This window comes from Eubalaena glacialis, chromosome 8 (genome assembly GCF_028564815.1).
Source record: "Eubalaena glacialis isolate mEubGla1 chromosome 8, mEubGla1.1.hap2.+ XY, whole genome shotgun sequence".
Classification (NCBI taxonomy): domain Eukaryota; kingdom Metazoa; phylum Chordata; class Mammalia; order Artiodactyla; family Balaenidae; genus Eubalaena; species Eubalaena glacialis.
The window spans coordinates 75,097,578-75,120,767 of record NC_083723.1 but is presented as its reverse complement, the minus strand read 5'-3'; the positions used below and the strand labels follow the sequence as shown (position 1 = coordinate 75,120,767).

The 23,190-nt window shown below is 35.6% G+C and overlaps 2 protein-coding genes across 2 annotated transcripts in view; one reads left to right on the top strand and one right to left on the bottom strand.

Annotated features, from left to right (window-relative positions):
* ZNF804B (zinc finger protein 804B) overlaps positions 1–23,190 on the top strand; it is a 533,431-nt gene that overhangs the window by 35,765 nt on the left and 474,476 nt on the right. The window lies entirely within an intron of this gene.
* TEX47 (testis expressed 47) lies at positions 3,887–4,648 on the bottom strand. Its single transcript, XM_061197832.1, has one exon. The coding sequence runs from the start codon at positions 4,646–4,648 to the stop codon at positions 3,887–3,889; it is 762 nt and encodes a 253-aa protein (XP_061053815.1).

The window sequence follows — 23,190 nt, the reverse complement described above, 5'->3', positions numbered from 1 at the left end:
AATGTAAGAATCTGTACTAAGCAATGATTCTCCAGGAAGGAATCCAGATGCTTCTTTAATTAAAATGAAGACAGTACAAATTTTAAAATTCACCCCGGGAGGGTTTTTCCCTCCAAATAACATTATTCAGTTGTCTTCAAGAAAACTATAACCTTCCTGGAAGTCCTTGGTTACATTGAAACAGGAATAAGATTGTCAGCATGTCAGTCTATTGTAGAAGATATCGGTATCAAAACAAAAGGATGGGAATGGTGCTGGCCATGCCACTTAAATGTCGTATGTTCCTCAAATATATATGAGTATGTGTTATATGGTCATTGTTATATGAACAGTGAATGTTGTATGTTCAGTATTTAAATGCTCATTTTCTATTTGGTTTAACTTCTGTGCTCTGGTTTTATATAAAGTTTCATTGTAAGAAAACTATAACCCTCATTGGGGTGAGAATTACCTTTTGAGGCTTCCTAACGTTTGAGTCACATTTTTGGACTTGATCAAATTAAATTACATTTGTAAGGTATGAATATAGTATTTCTGCATTTTATCTATATACCAAAACAGACACAGCTAAATGAGTGTTGTCCCCTTTAAAGATGTGATATTGGTGAGCTCTGTAGGACTCTTAATAATGCAACTGTTACTGGAAACGTATCTGTATTTCCCCTTAGAGGCAGTGCCACACTATTTTAATATGTTCAGTGACAGCAGATCTTCCTTTGAGAGTGAGTACAATATATAAAAATGAACATTTCTATGAATGAAGTTTGAATATTAAGGTCACCAATCAAATTACAATATATATTATTTGGGGTTCAAAAAACTAGATGTAACTAAAATATTTTAACTCCCTTTGATTTATAAACCTCCTTAATTTATCTTCCATTAATGAGTCACAAAATGTTTTTAGCAATGATGCTGTCACTGAAATAAATATAAACTCTCCTAAGGTGACTACTTGCATTTGAATAAACTCATTCTAGAGTGTCATTTAAATAAATAAATAAATAAGTAGTCTATTTATGCTCACTTTGTGCTTATTTTCCAATTATTTGCACAATTCATGCTTCAGGAATCCTTTAAATGTAAAGTAACAGTCTACTAAGTAAATCAGCATTTTCATTTAGATATTTTCTATAACTTCTTCCAAAAATGACTGAGGTTTTTTATGTTTTTCTTTGGCCAATGAATTAATTTTCTATCAGTATTTCTCACACCAGAAAGTATTATAGACCAATAAAAGTTCTATGCTAGGCAGTGTGGAGGACACACCTCTTACTTCTGCTTGTATATCCAGTGACTACCACAGTGCTTGGTGCCCTGGTAAATATTTACTGGTAGATATTTAGAAAATACTAGTTGCATAGATGAATGAATAAATAAATGATATGTACATATATCAATAAAATGTACATACAAAATTATTCTTGTTATATATTAGTGTTCCAGACTGCTGCATAAACATTCACCCGAAACTTAGTAGCTTGAATCAACAACAGTAATTTTTGCTGTTCACAGATCTGCAATTTAGACAGGGCTCAGTGGGAACAGCTCATGTGTACTCTACTCCTCCTCCCCATGGTGTCAGCTGGTCTGGCTTGAAATCCAGGGTTGGCTGGGAGGCTAGAGCCTGGAGTCACCTGAAGGTTCACTCAGTCACATGTCTAGTGGTGATACTGGCTGTTGCCTGGGACTTCGGCTGGGGGTGTCATCTGGAAACCTGCTTGGATTGCTCATAGCATATTGTCTAAGTTCCATTCAAGTGATCAAGGCAAAGTGCAAGGCATTTTTATGACCTTGGAGGTCACATTGGATCACTTCTGTTGTAGTGTTCATCTAGGCAGTCACAAAGAAAGGTCCGCCTGATTTCAAGGGGAGGGTATTTAGAACCCACCATGCGATGGGAGGTGTGTTGAGGTCACATTGTAAGAAGAGCGTGTGGGATGGGATATATTGCAGTGGCCATTTTTGGAGTATATAATGTGCCATACTTTTATATACTCAAATATGTAGTTTTACTTGTAAACTACTTCTATTCATTTTAACATTAGAAAATATTGTTCCTAAACAAAATTTTCCCTGTTAAATGGATTCCATCTGGTCCAATAAACATTTTTGGTTCATTTTCTCCTTCCTGCTTTTGCTCGTCTCTGTTCTCTTAAATATGCTCATCTGCCCTCCCAAACCTCTTCCTCACATACATTCAAAGACTGACTGAGGCTTACACTCTTTCTCTTTCTTTTTTCCTTCCTTCCTTCCTTCCCTTCTTTCTATTTATTTCCTCTTCTTCTTCTTTTTTTTTTTTTTTTTTTTTTTGGTGGCCTGGAAAGCATTAACTCAACTCCACTCACTTTGTCACTAAACATTTACTATCAATGGGTGCCTTTTCACAGTTCAACGAGTAAATAGCACATTGCTGAATATTAGGCGTTTGATATTTATCAAACTGATAAAAATGTTTGTAAATTATATACTCTTTCTTAATTGGAAGAATTTTAATTTTCTCTAAAATATCCTTAATGTTACTAAATTTAAATGAATGGAACTTCAAGTCAGCTTAAAGTGAAAAATATCATTCTTTTTCTAAAACTATATTACTAAATGAAAAAATAGGAATGGTCTTTCCTGAAATTTGATTCTGATATGGAACAAATTATGATATTATCTACATATGACAAATTTGAGGTGCATACTGAGATGGCTTTTCCCCCCTAGAGAGACTGAAAATCAAATAAGCAATGAGAAATGAAGTTAAAATGATATAACAGTATTTCTTCTATTCAATCCAAAGTTTATTTCATGGCATATTGAAGCAATTTCGGATAAATATCATTGAAGTAGTAAAACATTAATGTTGCTTAATTGCTTGAACAAACTAGAAAAATTTAAATAGTGCGAAAAAAGCATTAATCTTGGGTAAAGGAAGGGAGAGACCAACTTGAAATAGGTCATATAGAAATTGCATATAATTAATTGCTTTCTAGGAATTAAAGTGAAAAAATAACCAATTTGTTTATCTTACATAGACTCATTTAGAAGTAGGTTTCCCAAGTGAGGAGGGATCATGTCTCCTCTGGACCCTGACATATCCCTGTCATTTGGCAAGTGTCTGTCCTGTGAAAGGTGCTCAATAAATGACTTTGCATGAAAGAATACAATTGCAATGCTTTCTGACAGTGTATTTTCTAGTCACTTCAAAAAGCTATTGTGTTCTTTAGCTTTATAATGGCCTCAGTATTCTTGATTATATCATCCAGAATATGTGAGCCTTGGTACTACTTTCAAAGTTTAGGTTTTGTTTTCTGATTTCAGGGACCATACATAGCGAGATTACTCCCTCACTTTGCTCTTACAGTCTTCCCTGCATATTGCGACTATAATAATGTTCATATCATACATCATATCATGCATCATATTTACTTTTACACATATTTGCCTCCAAGCTTAGGCTGCAAGCAACTCAAGCATTGTATATTTCCCCGAAATTTTGTACTCTCAGAACATAATACTGCGTGGTGACAGCTGCTTTTTGATGGTTGAAAGAATGAATGAGAATCTGAATCAAGTGTTTATCCTTTTTCATCTCTACTTTTCATTAAAAATTAAGTCATTTCATCAAAATGATGTTAACCTTGAGAACTTATTATGACCTTATTAAACCCCTTCATTATTGAAAATAATGTGTTGATCTTAATATCAGACCAGATAAATTTTCAAGTTTAACTCAACATACTCTGTAAAGATTAGTCTATTACCTTTGTGTAGATGGCTGTGTTGTTTCTTTCCTTTTTTAAAGAGAAAAGTAACTTTCGAAATATTTTCCTTTTATTTAAGTAGCATACATTCCTTAAGAGATTTGACCACACTGACCACATCCTCTCTCTTCATCCTAGAAGCGGGAAGGAGTGGGCCATACCACCTCAGAATCCAAGGTGACGTGTATGGGTTTATTATACATGTTTATGAAAGTTTCTGGGTCCATTAATTCTGCAGCATTGCATACGTACTTTATTATTTGTTCTGGAAGGAGTAATTCGGGTGCAACTTGGTGCAAATTATCACCTGGTCCTTTAGTGCCCACTTTCACAGTCTTAAAAAGATGGAGTGCTAGTTTATGGGTTTGGATGAGAAATTCTGTCATGACCTCTTGCAGGGATAGTGACTGTGTCACATCATCAAGATACATAACTGGCGCTTTTATTACTGAAACATGCCATTGCATAAAGAGCCTTGTTGGTATATTGTGGGACGTGACTATGATTTTCATTCCTTGGATAAAAAATTCTGTTTCATCCTTTTCATGGCTAAGATAATCCAAAAGAATTTGGTAAAGAGTACCATTGGAGGACTCCAGGATATGCACAATGGAAGTCGGATATATGAGCAATAATCCTGTCACTGCTTCTCCTAGGTGACGTTTCAAAATTGACTGAAACAATTGTTCATAGTATTCAGCAATATCTTTTTTTTCTGTGTTTGCTGTTACCCTGGCCACTAGGAACATCCTATGAAGAAGGAATTTCTTTAGTTGTAGTTTTTGCTTTTCTTCCTGAAAATGCAAGTAATTACTACGTGGAACTTGTGGCATTAGAAGACAGTCCAGTGGAAAATTCTTTTTGTTGGTCTTTCGGGTATGGGCTGAGAAGGACATGATGAGTCCTATTTATTCTTCTAGATGATTCCAGATTTTAGCTTATTACAATACTTACATCATCAGGCTACCTCTTCGGTGATGAACTCTTATTTTTGTTTCTTCAGGCAAAAAAAAAAAAAAAAAAATTTACTCAGTTGATCAAATGCTTTCCAGTGTTATCAATAAACAATGTCTTTGAAATTAAAGAGAATGTTGAAACAAGAATCAAATTATAGAGTTTTGTTCTAAAGTTTACAATGAAATAACTAACACTCACATCCTAGGGAAAAAAACTCTCCAATAAACTGGGGGGTAGGGAGAAGATAGAACTTACTCTAGAATAAGTTCGCTATGTTGTTGTTTATATTATTATTTTCTTTTTTGATTTATAGGATATTTTTTTCTCAGTGCCCGTCCTTGCATCATACACACACCAACACACACACAAAGAGGAATGTATCTGCTGATACTCACTGACAGTAGCATTGATATTACATTAAAATGTCTTTTCATTTATGTAATGATGAATGCAGATTGTCCTTTTTTGGTCAAATTTTTTTAAAAAAGGTATTTTTATGATAATTCCCCAATTTCTTTTATAAATTTAACTGGTCAATAAATTTTTTAAAAATATGGGGATCTCTTAACTACCAATTGACTTATTTTACCGTTACTCAGTACTCTAAAAGTTAATAGTATTGCTTGGAAAATTACAGTAAACTTTTGAAGTAACTAGTTTTGGTTCTTTTTTATTTAACTCCTATCAGTAAACCTCAGAAATGGCTCTTTTTTCTTTCTTTCCTTTTTTTTTTTTTCTTTTTTTGGTTATTTCTGTAGGGGTCAGATGAAAAATTCTGTTACTTTTAACTTAGTCTTCTCCTTCTTCTTCCCTGCAGGTCAACTTAACGTTTCTTTCTTTCTTCAAGTGCTTCTTCCTTTTACCTGTCCTCGAGGTCCTGCTTGTCCTCCATCACTCTTCCAACTGCCAGTGTCTTGGGTGCTCTCAGCTGTCCCCTATTCTATTCTGGTTTCCATAGCGCCCAGGCAAATCAGAATGTCTGTGCTGTTAAAGGGCCAGAGCGCACTGGCAACTCTGATAACTGGTGGACCTGGATATCTTCCTAGACATATTCTTTTCTTTTTTCTTTTTGTCCACAATTTATAGAAGAGGAAACCAAAGCATGGATTAGTTATGTACCTTGCACACAATTCAAATGTGCTCTCGACAACCTCCCTGTCTACTGAGGGTAAAGAGGTATTTATGCACTAATTAAAGACTATAAGAACACATACCAGATTCTGTGTAATGGTGACTGTTATAAGAACGTTCTTCTATAGGGTTTGGTTTTCTTAATTTAATGTAAATTTAAGTTACTTTTTATTTTATTTTAATTTTAATTTTTTAATTAATTTTTCTTTTGGCTGCACCACACGGAATGTGGGATCATGGTTCCCTGACCAGGGATGAACCTGCACCCCTTGCATTGGAAGCGCTAAGTATTAACCACTGGACCACCAGGGAAGTCCCTTAAGTTACTTTTTAGAATAAAAATTAACAATATATCTTAAAATTGTATTCACATGAGCTCTAAACCACAATTTTAAAACAAGGTTAGAAAACACTTATTCAATTAAAAGAATTAAACCTTAGAGTATGTTTCCTCCTCCCCCCAAAGGTTTGTGTTATCCAAACTAATGATCTGGTTTTAATAATATGCAGTGATAAATTGTCCCAGAAAGTGGAGGCTAAGAGGTGATTTAATATTCCTTAATTGTGTGGTACATAAAAATTGGCTAAAATTCCTCACTGTGGTTCACTTCGTCACCCCCTGAAACAATACAGTCTCTCCCAAGGTGCACAGAAACTTGTCATTGCGCAGTCTAGAGATCGTTCTCACCCTCATTCCTACTGCTTTGCAGAGTGTAATTATGTTGACAGCTTCCTTTATAGCCATCTCCACTCCCTTGGTTTCTATGAGTCTCTACTTTTCTGAATTTCTCCCCAAATCTTGATTTGTGGTCAAGCCCAATTCCTTCTCACACCCACCTCTGGGCAACGCTGAGGCTCTGTAATCATCACACAGCTCCTCTGAGTCACTTTATCTCCTTGGCCAATTTGCTTAGCACCATCTATGTTTCTGTTTTGTGAGGTCAGGTGGGTGGTCCTTGATACCATGCTTTTCTACAGATAGAATGATTGACATTGCTGATTGACCATGGAGTCTTTCCTGCTGAGTCCAGCTGTAGACTTGGACTGCTTCTCCATCTAAGGCTCAAGACAGATACAACTGATTTGCTGGGGTTGACAAAGAAGAAAAAAAACTGAGTTCCCATTCCAGTATTTTTTTTCTGTACAGAAGACTCCCAACTTGTAATCTTATTTACAGCTCTTCTCCTTGGATGTACCTCTACCCTTTCAAATTAAAAAATACCAACATTTTAACTATTGTTTTCTTTATATTTTCCTTTACAAATATCCCAATTTGTGACTCATTTCACATTTTTCTCTCATCTCCTAGGCCAACATCCTTGGTCTTGTCTTTTCATGTTTCCTAAAAGTTACCTCCCAACTTTATTCTGTTGCTAAGTCCTTTTACTCACTTTGAAATGTGTCTTGATTACCACTGCCTCCTTCATAATCCTAGCTCTTTATTTGGATTATAGTAGGAGTCTTCTACCCTCAATATTTTCTAGTCTTTTCCACCTCACCTATTCAGCCAAGAGCATGAAACTGTAAGACCTTATGATACGTCTGCTTCATAAACTTCAGAAGATACTAATTTTACGAAGTCTTTCTTGTTTATTTCCCTTCCATAGAATTCTGGGAGAGGGAGCTTCTGCCTTTACCAGGTCCAGAGTGATTTTTGGCATTTACTTCCAATCCACAATTATGGATTATAACAGAGAAAATGGGGACATGCAACTGCAGGGTTTATTACTTAACACTGGCATTGGTCAATGTCAGTGGGAGAATTTATAGGGCATTGCTACCCAGAAGCTCCTTTTGAACACACAAACTTAAATTAACCTTTTATACATAGTTAAGATTCTTCCTCTTCATGATACCATTCTTAACTAAAGCACAACTTTTCTACTTTTTTTGCCCCTATGAAAAGGAGCTCAATTGTGATTTTTCTCCCCATGTGTGCTTTGTGTTTTCCTTTTCTTTCATATATCTTGGTTCTTCCAATATAAACCTGATAGAAAAATGATAATCTTTCATCATTATAATTTCCCATGTAAACCACATTAAATATCACTAAACCATCCCTTCTTCAATAGAGTGATAATCTCTTTTTTGGTGTTGGCTTAAAACATATAAGAAACTGATGTTGACAGTTTTGTATGGTTCGACCTAAAACATTTAGAAACAACGGTTTTTACCACCATAGATAATAGTTTGGTCTACATTTTCCCAGTGTATTTTTCCATTTCTTGATGCATTTTTAATTACTGGGTGGCTTCTTCCAAATTTTAGTTTCATTTTCACATGGCGATCTGAAACATTTAAAGGCAACTAACCTTGTTTCCTTGCCTTTCATCAGTCATATTTTTAAGTGTCAAGAGAAAAATTTTGAGCAGATAGGAATAGAAAAAACACAGTTTGGTCTGTTTTTGTTTGATTGGTATATGTAATTATAATTGTAGACTCTCCTTTTAATGGACACTTAGCATTTGAGTTTCCAGATGCCACAGTTCTTGTGTTTCATCTATTAAGGGTCAGCTATTTGCCCTCTTGTGGTGACTCAAGCGGAAGAAGTCTTCTATCTATCCAATGGGATGAAAAGACTTCAGTGTTTCTCCTCCCAGAGAGATCTGTTTAGAGTAGATATCCAAGTTCAAACAACTAACAAGTGGCAGAACCTGAACTGACATTCATTAAACTGAGGAGTCCTCTTCCAATTATTCTATCTATCCATCATTGTTACCCAACTTATCTCACAGAAACACACAACATATATTTGTATTTCAGTTCAAGCAGTGAACCTTAATATTCGCTATATACTTTACGCTCTGGTTTTATTATCTGGAGCCAAATGTTTCTGAAAAAACAATCTCCCAGTGTCCTTTTGTCTTTATAAGGCAGAAGGAACAGATTAAAAAGGTTAAATACCATTAATTGATTATTTACCATGCATCTTCTACTAGATGTTTTTACACTTATTAATCTGTACAACAAGCCTATAAGGTAGATAGAAGTTTTGCCAACAATTTATAATAGAGGAAACTAAAGTTATTGGGGTACATAGGTACCATGCACACAATTCAAAAATGCTCTCAACAAACTCCCTACTCTGTCTACCTAGGGTAAGGAGAAGATGAATTGTTCCCTCTGTCTATTTATGATCACAGGGTCATTCTTTGCTCCTCTATGACATGACAATTCTTCTGGAAATGGAGGATAGCATATGGTTTGGAGAAAGTAAATTGAAAGGAAAATTCCTACATTATACCTGTGATCCAATAAAATTGATGTACTGTCTTTAACTTCCCATTCATTTCAGATTTATCTACACCTTTGATATGCCAGGTGATATCATAGGCACTTTAAGAAACACAAACATGAAAAACACCTGGTCCCTAATTTTAGGAGTTTGGAGTCCAGTAGGAGTGTGAGATGTCCATGAAAAAACAATAAATACCATGCAAATGTTGTTCAGTGCTTTAGAAACACTGAGGTAGAAAGGGTGGCTGGGATTTCTTAGAAACTTTAATGAGAGAGTTCATATTTGGGCATGGCCTTCAGGGAAACAGATTTGGGGAGTGGCTTTGTGAATGTTTCTTGAATTCATTACTTTAGAATATCAGGACGTGCATTAACTGAACTTGATTTCTACCTGGAATATCAGATCCCACTCTAACCTTTCACTTGTCCTCGTGTACTAGAAAAACAGAAAACTCTAAATCCCATCCGCTATTTTTCTTTGTGTTTTGACATATCTAAATAATTAGTGTAAGAGAATTAATGGTCTAAATAAATGGCTAATAACTTGGGTAGAACCTTTCACTAAGCATATACATAAACTATTTTTTCTATTATTATTTTTTAATTGAAGTATAGTTGATTTATAATAGTTCAGTTACACATAAACTATTAAGTAGACAACATATACTTGATTTAGCAGAGCAAACCAGAGTGAGCTTCATTACCAAATCACTAGATATTTTAAGACTTATAAAAAAAGAAAACTAGATTACCTTCTCCAGCATTGCCTCTCTTTGCCAAAGCATTATGGAACAGTGTTTGGTAATTATTTATCAAGGAGAATGCAGGCTAGAAATGCTTTGTTATTTAGCATAAACATTTAACATATGTCTACTCTTTGTAGAAAAATATGCCAGACACTGTGGAGACATTCTCGTGAATCAGATATTGTATCTGCACATGAAAAATTCAGTTCTCTTAGTGGAGCTTAAAGTCTCCACAACTATGTTTAATACAGGGCTGGAGAGAAGAAATACTATAATAAAGACATAAACAATGAACACTGAAAACATAAATGCCAGAACAATTAAATGTGGCTGGAAGAATAAGCAAAGCCGGGCATAAAAAAAGATGTGCTTTGTATGTCTGAGTGTGTGTAGGGAGTGGCAGTGGGGCAGAGAGGGGGATCAGGGAAGGTACAAACAAACTAAGCTTGAAGCATAAAGGGCAGAGGACATACATTCACTTCATTAAGAAAATGACAATAGTCTGGTTTGGCTAGAGTGTACTTCTTATACCACAGAATCTGCAGGTTTGTTAAATTGCCAATTCCTGGTCTTTAGCCCTAAAAGATGTGAGTTAGTATGGTTAAAGTGAGGTCCAAGAACGTGCCTTTTTGACATGTTCTCCCAGTGGCTCTCTCTATTTCGCTTTAAGGCAGAATGGGCTGGCTTGTGGTGATTTAAACCTTGGCTATTAGAATCATCTGGTGGAGAACTTTTTAAAAAGCCAGCTCCTGGTTCTTATTTAATTAGTGTGGAATGGAACTCTATATATTTGCGAAAGCCTCTCCAGGTGATTCTAAGTGTAGCCTGGAGGAGAACTGCTGGCTTAGACTCGAGGGTGAGCAAAGGAGAGAAGTGGAAGAGAAGAAAAAGGGAAGCTGCAGCCAGTGTTTGGAGGATCCGGACGCCATGCTCAGAGGTTAGAATTTTACTCTGTGTGTAGGAGGGAATCATGGATTTTTTGAGCCCCTATAATCGTAACTGTGTTTTAGAAAGTTGCCTGTGAAGAACAGAGGAATTAGAGGTGAGAGATGCTGGGGGTAGCCAGAGCACTTTGAAGAATTCTGTAGTTGGTGAATGAGTGCCCTTACTCTCTGCCAGTCAAAAAGTAAGTTAGTTCAACTTTTCTGGAAAGTAATTTGACGATGTGGATCACAAGCTTAAAAATCTCATACTCTGAATGTGTTTCGTGTTTGGTAATTGCAATCATTGTTGCTTTTGTTGTGGTCATCCATTTACAATGCTTGGTGTCAGTTTATGTATCTCTTGTAAAAATAAAATACAGTGTGTGTGAAAAAAAAAATCTCATACTCTGACTAAGTAATGTGTCTTCCAGGTACATATCATAAAGAAAGAAAATTATTGACAAAGATTTTAATGTAAAGATGGTTATTATAGGAATTAAAAGAGAACTTTGAAAAATTGAATAGCTGTATTAATTATGAATTACTACGGTGCCTTGAAACCATTTCTGAAGAATATTTTAAATGCAGGGAAAAATGGTTATTCTCTAAAGTAAATAATATAAAACACAAAATTATATGTAGCATGTGATTCTAATTTTATTTAAAAAAATATAGAAACCAGAGTAGAGAGAAATCTAGCCAAATGTTAAAACTGGTGGAATTTGGTGATGATATTTGTTTTGTATATTCCAAATATTCTAAGCCTGTCTACATTATTGTTCTGTTCCAAAGAAGAAATTAACAGTAAAAAACCCCAATAAGGCTGTGGTGATGGTTTGATAAAAGGTAATGTGCATGTTGTTCTGTTTGTGAGTCTGGGACTGGCTAGCTTAACAGCCTCCTGATGGGTAGAACTTGTAAAATGGCAGATCCTGAACCAGGTTCAACAAGGGGTGTCTGGGCTTAATGACTGAGAGTCAAGATAAGAAGGCACAGAGATGAAAGATGGAGCAGTTATCAAGACACAGTGCAGGAGCCTCAGTCCAGAAAAACCTTACATGACATGAGATCTTTATATAACTAGCCTAAGGCATACTACCGAGAGAAGGGTTGGTCTTTAAAGATTTTAGCCCAGTTGGACAGTTAGAATCTGAACTAAAGCAGTTGCTGAGATTGAGGAAGATATGCAAGTCATCACCAAGCTATTCATGACTTAATCGACTGGATGTGGGAGGCGAGAGATGCAAGGATTTAAAGATGACTCTGTGGGCTTGAATGTCAGTAACTGAGAGGTCTACGTTTTTGCGTTCTTTTTTTTTTTTTTTTTTAATACAGATGGAGGATAGAGGAGAAAGCCCAGATTTTGGAGGAAAAATAGTTTGTATGTATTATGTTGAAGTAGAGTTGCCATAGAAACATGCAGGTATAAATGCAATTAGAGTCTGGAGAACTGGAGAAATCTGGATTGTGATGCAAATTTGATAGTCATCTGCATTGAGGGAAGAGTTGAAACCATGGGAACCAATGTGATTGTAAGATAATGAAAGGAAAGGAGACAGTGGAGGTGGAGAAGAGTACCGTGCAAACCTAATTTTAAGAAGTGGGCAAATGGGACCCAATGAAAGAGTGGCAAAACATCAGAGGTGGAGAACAAAGAAAACACAGGGCCTTGAAGGTCAATATTGGAGAGAGGTTTAAGAGTGGATGGTAGTGATAAAATTCTAAAGAGAGGTCAAAAAGCTTGAGGACTGAGGTGACCTTCTAATGTTGGCAATTATAAGTTTCCTGGAGGCTTAAAAAAATAGATTCAAAAAAAAAAATAGATTCAGTAAAATGGCTGAGAGAAACCAGTTTGCAGTTGGTCAGTGAGTCTATGTAGAATAAGTGGTCAAATAGTAGACCACTCTTCAAAACATTTGGTGGTAAAGAATGAAAGTACTTTGATAGTAAATTACAGAGGAGGAAGATTATAGGGTAATTATGCTTCAGTGATCCTAGGTTTTCCTCTGTTAAAAACTAGCATGCTGTGTTTTTCTAAATTGCTGTTGTGTCCAGCCATGAAGGTGGAGTCTGAGAATGGAATGCATTTATACACTTTGAAAATATTTTAAGATCATCGCTTCTATACAGAGATGTTGGAGACTGATAATAACACTAAACTCTGAGTTATGTTTACTTTTCCTCCTTTATCAGATTTATTTTCTGGTTCTTTGGCAGATGGATGGGCTCTAAAGATGTATGGCTTACTAACACACTTGTTGTGTGCTTTATGTCCTGTGACATCAACACAACAAATCTTAGTTTTTCAAAAATCTCTCAGTAATGGAAAAGTTGCTTTCTATACACAAAGATAATTATGATTGGAGTAATCTTTATATTTTCAGTACAAGTATCTACTCTGGTCCATATAATATACTAGAACATATCATCAGTAGACTAATATCTATTTTGGTGTTTGCTTTTGGTTTAACTTTGGTCAGTGTGCTGTGGGGAGTGGAGAAAAGTGAACTAATAAAAGTTTGGAGTTGGGAGGGAACTTAGCACCACTGACAACAAATTCCTCTTACTGTTAAGGAAGACATGGCACAAAGAGGCTAATTAATAATATGGCGCTCTGGTTGCTTATCTTATAGCAAGGTTGACAAAAACACATATACGTGAAATACTGAAAGAGGGAGGTGATATTCCTTCCTGAGTACTTTTCAGGAAATATGATAGATGTTTCAGTGAGTAAAGTGGTGCTAGAGCTATTCAAAAAATAGTTATAGGAATCTGAATTTTGCGATGTTCAATAGAGAACCTTTAAATGTTTTGACCCAGGGAAGTAATATGATGGGTGCCACGTTTAATGGTATTAATAATTGTATTTGAGATGTTTGGAAAGGCATGATTTTAGAGTCAGAAATACCTGCTAAAATATTGTTGTATTCCATATATATAATGAGGATTTAGGCTAGAATGAAACTTTTAGCAGCATTTCTTTTTAAAGGAAGAGTATTATTAATCCAAGTCTAAGTAACCATGTAATTTTTATTTTATGTAACCAGAGAAGCAGTGTAGTAAAAACAACATAGTGAAATATTTTTAACAATTGTCTGTGTCTTAGACATCAAAATAGATTTTCATTAATTTAGCCAGCAAGCCTTTATCATCCTGCAACCTTTCCAGCCTATGTTGAATTCAAAGCTCTTTTGCTCATTCTAATTCAGGAAAATTCCATATTTCTTCAGAAACTACACCTACTAACATTGGCAATTTGGGACATTTCAGAGCCTCATGGGATACTAAATATCATTGGTTTAATATATGTAATTATAAGGAGCAATCACTTTATTTTTGAAGTGAGTTACAGATAATGAAAGTATACTAGGGTGACTACTTTACTTGGGAGGACAAATTCCCAGGATCTTAAGTATCATGACAGTGGGGGCAGTGTAGGCATCTGGTCCTCCATCATCATTTCGCAGTGCTAGCATCTGCTGGAGATGCATGAATGCCTCTCTGGTCCATGCCTCATCTGTTACTCTAGTTCCTTGTTTCTATGACAGGGACCTCTCAGCATATATTGCCACTGTTGACCTCAAAGAAAAACCATTTCAATATGGATACTTATCCCAGGAGGGATCCTAGGCAAAGCTACACTGGACTCGGTGTGTCTTTGTGTGCTGAAATATTGATAAATAATTATTTTGTGCCTCTTTTAGCCTCAAGAAGTTCTAAGCATTACATTTTGTAAAATATTGGCTGAAATAACTAGAAGGTCTAAACTCCTAACCCAGTGATCTAGTTAGTAGAAATAATTATGATTTCCATGTGAATATTTTGTATTCTTATAAAACTCTTAAATTTTCAATTGGCTAAGCCACTTTTGTTCAGTTGTGATATACTCAGAAAAATCCAACTGTCGATACAAGATGCCTAAAAGCATAACTATAAAGGCAAAATTCTCAGAATCATATAGCAAGTTTTAGAGTCAAATATTAAGGTCATTTGGATCTCCCACTCCTTAGAATTTTCAACTCTTTTGGCCAAACAGCTTGAGTATTTGTTGTACTTGCTGTTGCACTAGTCTGGCCTAGTCATTGCCTGACAGGTTAAATCTCTATCTATTCCACAAAATATTGTACCTAATTACTATGGAGCCATATTCAATGTCTATCTCGTGTGTGTGTAAATTTTCAGTAATAAGACAGCAGTACAGTAAAAAGAAAGCATACTTTTAAACTTCAACTCTTGACTAAAGGCCTACTATGGATTCAGGCTCACAGGATTGTGGGAAGTGATATTTAATGAGTTTCCAGATGTGGAGGCGAATGGTGTGACTTGTTTGCAGTATCTCATCCTTAGTTGTAGAATTTGCCTCCAATGATATATTTAAGAACCAGGCTAGTCTTATATTTTTTATAAAGTCATTCTCTAAGACCTATGCCTCATAAAAGGAGGAAAATTGTTCTATTGTATTGAAAAACAATACTGGCCTAGTACATATCCTTTTTGCCTTTAAGAGACTGTGAATTAAAAAATAGTCAATAGCTTTTTTGACTGAAGACAACTTTACACTTACAACTTATACTTTTAAAAAGTGGATCTTTAGAAAAAATAAAATCTTTTCAGGGAAAACTAAAGCATACTCATGCTCTGCAAAATTTTAAAAATATGTTATCAGGTTGTGATTGCTGTTTTCTATTTGACTTATTAATTTGCTTTAGGTGGCATAATTTTACTATCGTCCTTTAGAGTTAAGCCATTTTTATATGGTGAAATAAAAAGGTGGGCAATGAAAGGAGCAAAAATAAGATTATGTTACGAAAAGTTAAATTAAAGAAGAAGAGATTTGTATTGGTAGGGTGATGGTAAAGTGAAATAAAATTCAACCACAGCATACAGGGAGCTAGATTAAATCTTGAATGCTTTGTGTTACGTGAGTAGAAAAGAGCCATCCCTCTGAATACTTGATAACGTCTGAATGGAGAGAGTGTTGCTACAGCAGTATCTGGGAAATACAATACAATCAGGGTATCTGAAGCCAGAATCTATTTATCTTAAATTACTCATTTTTCTGAGTAGGCCTGTGATAATCCTGGTGCTGGATGCCAATGTCTTTTTATTCACGGCACAGATACAACTGGAGCTCTCCTAGATTGGTGAGAACTATACACTATGAAGGATTTCAGCTGTAACTCTTCTGTAAGTTTATGGACTGCTTTTTTGATTTTTTGACGTTCTTTTGGCATTGAGAATCAGTCAATAACTGTTTCTAAAATGAGCACATTTAGAGCACAGTTGAGCACAATTAAGTCTATTTTACCTTTCTGCCTTCAGGAGAGTATAAACAGGGTGTTCTAAATATGAGGCAGCAGCATTGTTTCTCCTTCGCTATTAAATTCTATAGTCAAATTGGCGTTTCTATAACTGAAGTGAAAAAGACTCCACTAAGGTGCTGAGCTCTCTGGGTGTTGGGACTCTGCTGTCAGTGGGAGCTATAGGGTGAGGGGCATCATGGTGGCTATGATACAGCTAACTTCCTATGCCCATGTGACACCACATTGCAGGCCACGCAATTGAGCTTGCACTTTAATTCACTCTCTCTTCCAAAAAGTAGACTGGAGAAGTGGTCTGATTCTTTTAAAAAAAATAAATAATAAATTTTTAAGAAGTAGAACTTATTTCCTAAGCTTTGTCAGTTAAGTGTTAGATTATCGACTTGCCTGGGGTAGAAGGTAGGGTAGCAAAAAGACAGTGAAGTTTCTTTGCCCCCAAACTGAACGGTTTACCAGTGATTTAACAATCTTCTCACTCCTGCTTTCTCTCCAAAATACATGTGCATATATACATGTTCATCAAGAGAAAGACTTCAGACATTGTGACTGCTAGCTGTAAGAGAGATCTAAAATTCAGTCAAATGTTGTGGAATATATGTATATGTAGGAATTGTGGTCCTAATGGAAAGAAGGAATCTAAAAATAATTCAGAACTGAACGAAGCAGTGTCTCAACATTGTTGGATTTAATTAAATGGCATAGTTAAGATGAAAGTTAATCTAACTTAAAAATTTGGGAAGGGTATGAGTAAATCTGCAATATGGGCTATGTCACTTTCAACGTTTTGAACTCAACCCTCGCTAAGTTACAAAGTCCCTGTTATAGACTATGAATAGGTCTCAAGGTGACCCTTAATGGCACTGACCAAAATCCAGTCAGCAGCTTGGTTAAAATCTCCAACCAACATACAGCTTCAATTGGCTGAGAAGGTAACCTCAAAACTATTTGTAGTGATATCCATTCCTTCATGGATAAAGAGCTTTTAACCTTGGAAGATTTATAATTTACAGTAGAAATATTTAGCATAGTTAAATGTTTAGCAGCAATATTTTTGTGTTAAGAAGAGATCTGTGCGTACTTGATATTTAAGGATTTCTAGTGTGTAAGAGAATTTGCCCCACCAAGTAACAGCCTAGCCTTTTGATTCTATCTTAAAATGTGTAATAGAATAAATTATTTAGATTTTTTTGATTGATTCACTTTAAGTTGAAATCTTAACAAGTTACATATAGTATTGGATCATTTAAGATTTTATATATGTATCTATAATCTATCCATCTATTTATCTACCTATCTATTCAGTTTGTCAGACAGACAATTTTTAAAGGGATAGCTTTTAAAACAAGAATTATTTTTAAAAACTGGACCAGTTATCAACCAAAATCTTCTTATAAGTTACTATTAAAATATTTTAGACTAATAATTTGTAAATTGATCTAAAAACTTAAGGGTGAGTTAGGCTTTTAAATTTGCACCTTGAATAAATTTAATATTAAGCTTTCAAACCAAAGGAAACCTAGGAATGGTCTTTTCTATGCATAAAATCTTCTCTCAAGGACACAGAAACACTCTTTATTGACAACATTGATTTGTCTTCTCCCTTATCAGAATGTGAGGAGATAGCAGTCAGTACTTTCAGTTAGTTCAGAGTGAATGCCTCCTGTCCAGATGTCCTCAGCCTCTCAGCTGTGTTGCTTCTTCTGACAGTGGAAGGTTGCCATCATTAATAATGATGATTAGTGCCACCTCTAGAGACCAAGGTAAAGCAGTATAAACAAAACTGAGAAGTGGCTCATATGCGTTCTGGCCAGGTTTCCACTCCTTTATTATTTTATATGACCAGGTCATATACATTTCTTATAGAAAATTTGGAAAACAAAGAAAAGGAACAAGAAGATCATATTTACCTGAACATCACAATTCAAGAAATTAACAATTATGCATATTCTGTGATTCTCTTTTGCAATTGCAGCTGTGTGTAGTTATGTGTTTAGTTTCACATATAATGAGTTTTACTTAATATACATCACTAATGTTGTTACACACACACACACACATACATTTTTCACCCCGTGTTATTATGGCTTTCTACTTTTCTTTTACCACTTAGTAACATATTATGAATGTCTTTTAGTGTTAATAAAACATAAATAAATACAAAAGTACATTAAAAGTATATTTTAAAAACCTGTGTAAAAGTATATAAAGGCATACACAATATGTTAATAAAACATAAAGCAATAAAATTATGTTTAATGGCTACATAGATTCCAATGTACAGATGCTTTTATTAACAAATCCTCTACTCTTGAGCATTTTAAATTGTCTAATTCTTTGTTAAAATAAGCAACACTAAATGAACATCTTTGAATCTTCATTTTTGTTAATTCATTTCATAATTTCATTAAGATAATTCCAGATGTGAAATATCTGGAAGAATGATTATATATTTTGTAAGGGTTTAGAATCATACTGTCAAGCTCCCCTCCAGAAATATGAACCAGTTACTGCCCAGCTATTTCTCTAAAGAGCCCTAGTTTCTTTTAGTTGAGAATGATGTTTAGAAATTAGTATCTGGGCCCTAGGTCTACTAGTTGCTTTTGAAATGAAACTAATCCCAGGTCCTCCTCAGTGGACAGTTGACACACACACACACACACACACACACACACACACACACACTCTCTCTCTCTCTCTCTCTCTCTCTCTGTGTCCCTCCCTCCCTCCCTCCCTCCCTCCCTCTCTCTCTCTCTCTCTCTCAAATTGATATTTCTATATATATATTGAAAATCACTTGTTCATGCTGATTGATACCTCCAATTCCAATTCATCACCACAGGATAGTGTTCTAGTTTCCTTTCCATATTTGTAACTCCTTTCTTTAACAGCAAGACGCCTGTTGCCTTCTCCCCATGTGATTACTTATTCACCACACTTGAATTCCATCCTTCCTTAACAAGCTGCCCCACCCAGTGGCTTTGTGACTGAATTATCCATGAAGGGGAAGAAAGGAAAGGGAAAGGGTAAAGAGAAGATATTAGGGCCATTTTTTTCTGTTTAAAACCTTTTTTATTTGTAATTGTATTTATAAAAATAAACTTTTACTTTAGAATAGTTTTAGGTTTACAAAAAAATTGCAAATATAGTACAGAGAATTCTGGTTTACCCCACACCCATCTTACCTGTTGTTAAGATCTTACAATAGTATATTTGTCACAACTAATGAACTGACGTTGATAGATTTTTATCAGATATAGTCCATACATGATTAACATTTCTAGTAACATTTTTAAAGGTAAAAAATAATTTTATTCCTGTGTTTTCAATTTACCCTTTATTTTCACTGCAATTTTCCCCACTGGACTCAATTGTTATTCAGATAGAGAACACTGAAATTGCTGGTGTGGTAGGAATTCCTAGGAGATCATCCTCCTTATTTATAGATTTTCTGGGGGTTTGCTGCAGCAACCTGTTACCTGTAACCCAGCGTGCTTTTTTTTTTTTTTTTTTTTTACTAGACAGATAATCTTATGAGGTAAGGTCTGCAAAGTGCCTGGCACAGTGCCCAGACCATGTTATTTATCAGGCACCAAGTGCACAGCATTAGGGGGCTATGGGTTTTTCAGTGGCCTGCAAAAATATGTTTGAGACCAAGAAAAAAAAACTATTCCCTGGAAATTATGAAAAAAGGCAAACTCTAAATGAATAAATGTTTTATTAAATGTCTGTGAAGTATAACATTATTGTCAACTTCATGAGTTGTTAAATGTAGTATTCACAAAAATGTCATATTTGAAAACAATTTGTAGGCTAGATTTTCCACAAAATGATTGCTGAGAAATCAGAGCTTATTCTAGTTAAGTGAACAACTTGTAGTCAATAATTTCAAAAGCAAAGTGATAATAGTAATTATGTCTAATATTTTTCCCAGCTGAAATTATTTTAATATGGGATCAGAATGAATTTTAATATGCTTGTTAGAATACCTACGATGATCATAAAAAATTTCCCACCTAGCGTATAGTGAGTGACCAGCAAATGTTACTTCTCTTTCCTGGTCTTTCTCTATTTGAATGAATACTTTATACCATGGGAAATAATGACTTGATAATGTAGAAAATACACTCAATGACAAATTCCAACAGATTTGGCGATTTTAATTCATTTTGAGGAATATAGTAGAAGTAGGATATAGTGAGAAGAAACCCAGACCTGTAGGCTGAAGTGTTGGCTGACTTTCTGCTCTGCCACTTACTTGCTCCTAAATATCGGGGCGCTGCATGCTGTTTGACTTTCGATTGCATCATCTGTAAAATACTAATTGCACCTGTGTATCTACACTGAAGTAATGCTTCTGAAATCACTTAGTGAATGGTCAGGTCTATCCAAATGTTAAACGAAATTACTGATCATGATTCTTATTGTTGGCACCACTATGGTGTTTATTTAGATATATGTCAGAAACAATAAGGTTGACATAATCAGAACATTTTAGGCTCGCCCCATAGTTTTTAATGTCAGTTTTTACAAAGTACAGATTCTATAAGTAAACAGCAGCAGGAAATATTAGAGTGCTTGACTGTACTCTCTCCATTGCCCATTGTAATTCCCTATGAAAGTACATCCCCACTTCCTCTGTCTCCTTGATTTATTCTTGGTTCCAATGAAGAGTAGGATGCCTGAGGCATTTTAGGACCATCACCCGATGATAGTTTTCATCAACTTCTACCTGCTGTATTAGATGATACACACTCATCTAGAATGCTTTCTCCTTACTGATTTGTCCCAGAGACACAACAATGCTTTGGCTATACACTTTCTCATAGGTTTTAGAAATCTATGAAGATGGAAAAAATCTATTAAAATTTCCCCCCTGAACAATTATATGAAGAACATGAATTTTTAGGTAGCAAGTCATTATAAAAATCTATAAATTAAAAAAGGCCTACTCACCAATAAGTTTAGCAAAATTGTTCTAAGACTAAAAGAAATTATGATTTTCCTGTTTAATTGACAGCCTGGCATTTATCGAAGATTCCTCAAAATGGTTGATACCTATGTTTTGGGATCAACCATTTCTAAGCTCAAGAAGCTGATCCTGGTTTTGCTCAGGAAGTATAGTTTGTCTTGTTAAGCTTTTTAAAAGTAACTTTTGAAGATCTTCTGGACATTTTTCATCAGTTTTCTGAACTTAGCGTCATTTTAAGTTGTAATGAAAGCTCTATCCCAAATGTTGTATGGAATAAATACTTTTATGCCACTTCTTTCTTTAGCAGTACAGGCATGACCTGAAATGAGAAAAGCTCTTCTTTTAGTTCCAAACTAACTTAAGAACTCTAAGGTGGACATACAGATTCATAATTGGTGATACCTTTCTCAGGATACAGGCAGTCCATACTTTATTATATAATACATTCTTAACAAATATGTTTGAGAAATCAAATGTCTGAAAAACAAACAAAATACTTGATATTTTTGTAATGGAGCAGGTGTGGTGTTCCATTTTTGGAAAGCTAAAAATTAGCACTATTCTGTTCAATGCCATCCCTGCAGGCAATCCAGTGGGTGGGTGTGAACCTTTACAGGCACAAAGGGAAGCAACAGCAGAATGGAATCCTGTCAGCTCCCTCCTAAAAACCAGAGATATCAATCTGTGAACCTCCCTCTCACAGAACTCCTGCTTCTGTCTGATCTCTTCCAGGGGGCCTTGATCAGAATGTTGGGTGGCTTTCAGTCTTTAAAATCTCCTAGCCTGGTTGCTCACAGTGTTCTGGAGCACCGCTAAGGCAGAAGGGAGCGGGGCAGATAACCCACACTTGTGCATGGGGCCCCGGGGTGAGGAGACTCCCCAGCTGCCCTCCACAGGAGCCTTCTCTTCTTCTTGCCACTCTCATCGCCTGGAGTTGAATTAGGACTGAGGAGAAAGAAAGAGTTTGGAAGGAAAGGGGAGACTCAATGGCGTAAGGGGGTAATTCTAGCTGTGGATGATGAAAATGCATTAACAGACAACTTGAGTTGTCCTCTAGTGCTAGGAATCTGCCTAGGACTCCTCAGCATGGAAGAGAGAGGGGGATAGAAGAGACTGTGGCTCTTTTGTGGTGAACATGGTCACAAAGCATTTGGAGTGTTTCGTGTGGCCAGTGCTGCTACAAATAATAGTCTACAAATGCCACCGTCACATCATGAAGGCTGACCTCCCTTCCCTTGCCCAAATCTCCATGGGTTTTCTCTAAATCACTCACAATCACTTCTAGTGGGAAATTCTGAATTTGGCCTCTGAAAGGTGGTTTAGGGCATGGATTTATAATACACAGAAGTATCTATTGTGTAAATGTCAAGAACGACCTTTGTAATGTGAGTTTACAAAGAAACTACAGTAAAACCATAATTCCCTGGTCGCGATAAATCCTGGCCAACAAGTCCAGGTACAGTGGGCATCGCTAAGTGTTCGTAGTAATCCCAAGACTGCAATTTGTATTTGTTGAAATCTTACTTCAAATGAAAGAATTAGTTTTAAATAATGACCAGATAAAAAGAATCTATTTGTGACTTAACTCAATATTCTTAGTTTTTCTGTGTTTTTATTTTTGTTTTTTTTCTAATAGATCTTTATTGGAGTACAATTGCTTCACAATACTGTGTTAGTTTCTGTTGCACAACAAAGCGATTCAGCCATATGCATACACATGTCCCCATATCCCCTCCCTTTGAGCCTCCCTCCCATCCTCCCTATCCCACCCCTCTAGGTCATTGCAAAGCACTGAGCTGATCTCCCTGTGCTATGCTGCTGCTTCCCACCAGCCAACTATTTTAAATTTGGTAGTGTATATATGTTGATGCTCCTCTGACTTCACCCCAGCTTCGCCCACCCCACCCCATGCCATCAACTCCATTCTCTATGTCTACCTCTTTATTCCTGCCCTACAACTAGGTTCATCAGTGCCATTTTTTTTTTTTTTTTAGATTCCATATATATGCATTACCATACAGTATTTATTTTACTCTTTCTGACTTACTTCACTCTGTATGACAGACTCTAGGTCCAACCACCTCACTACAAATAACTCAATTTCGTTCCTTTTTATGGTTGAGTAATATTCCATTGTATATATGTGCCACATCT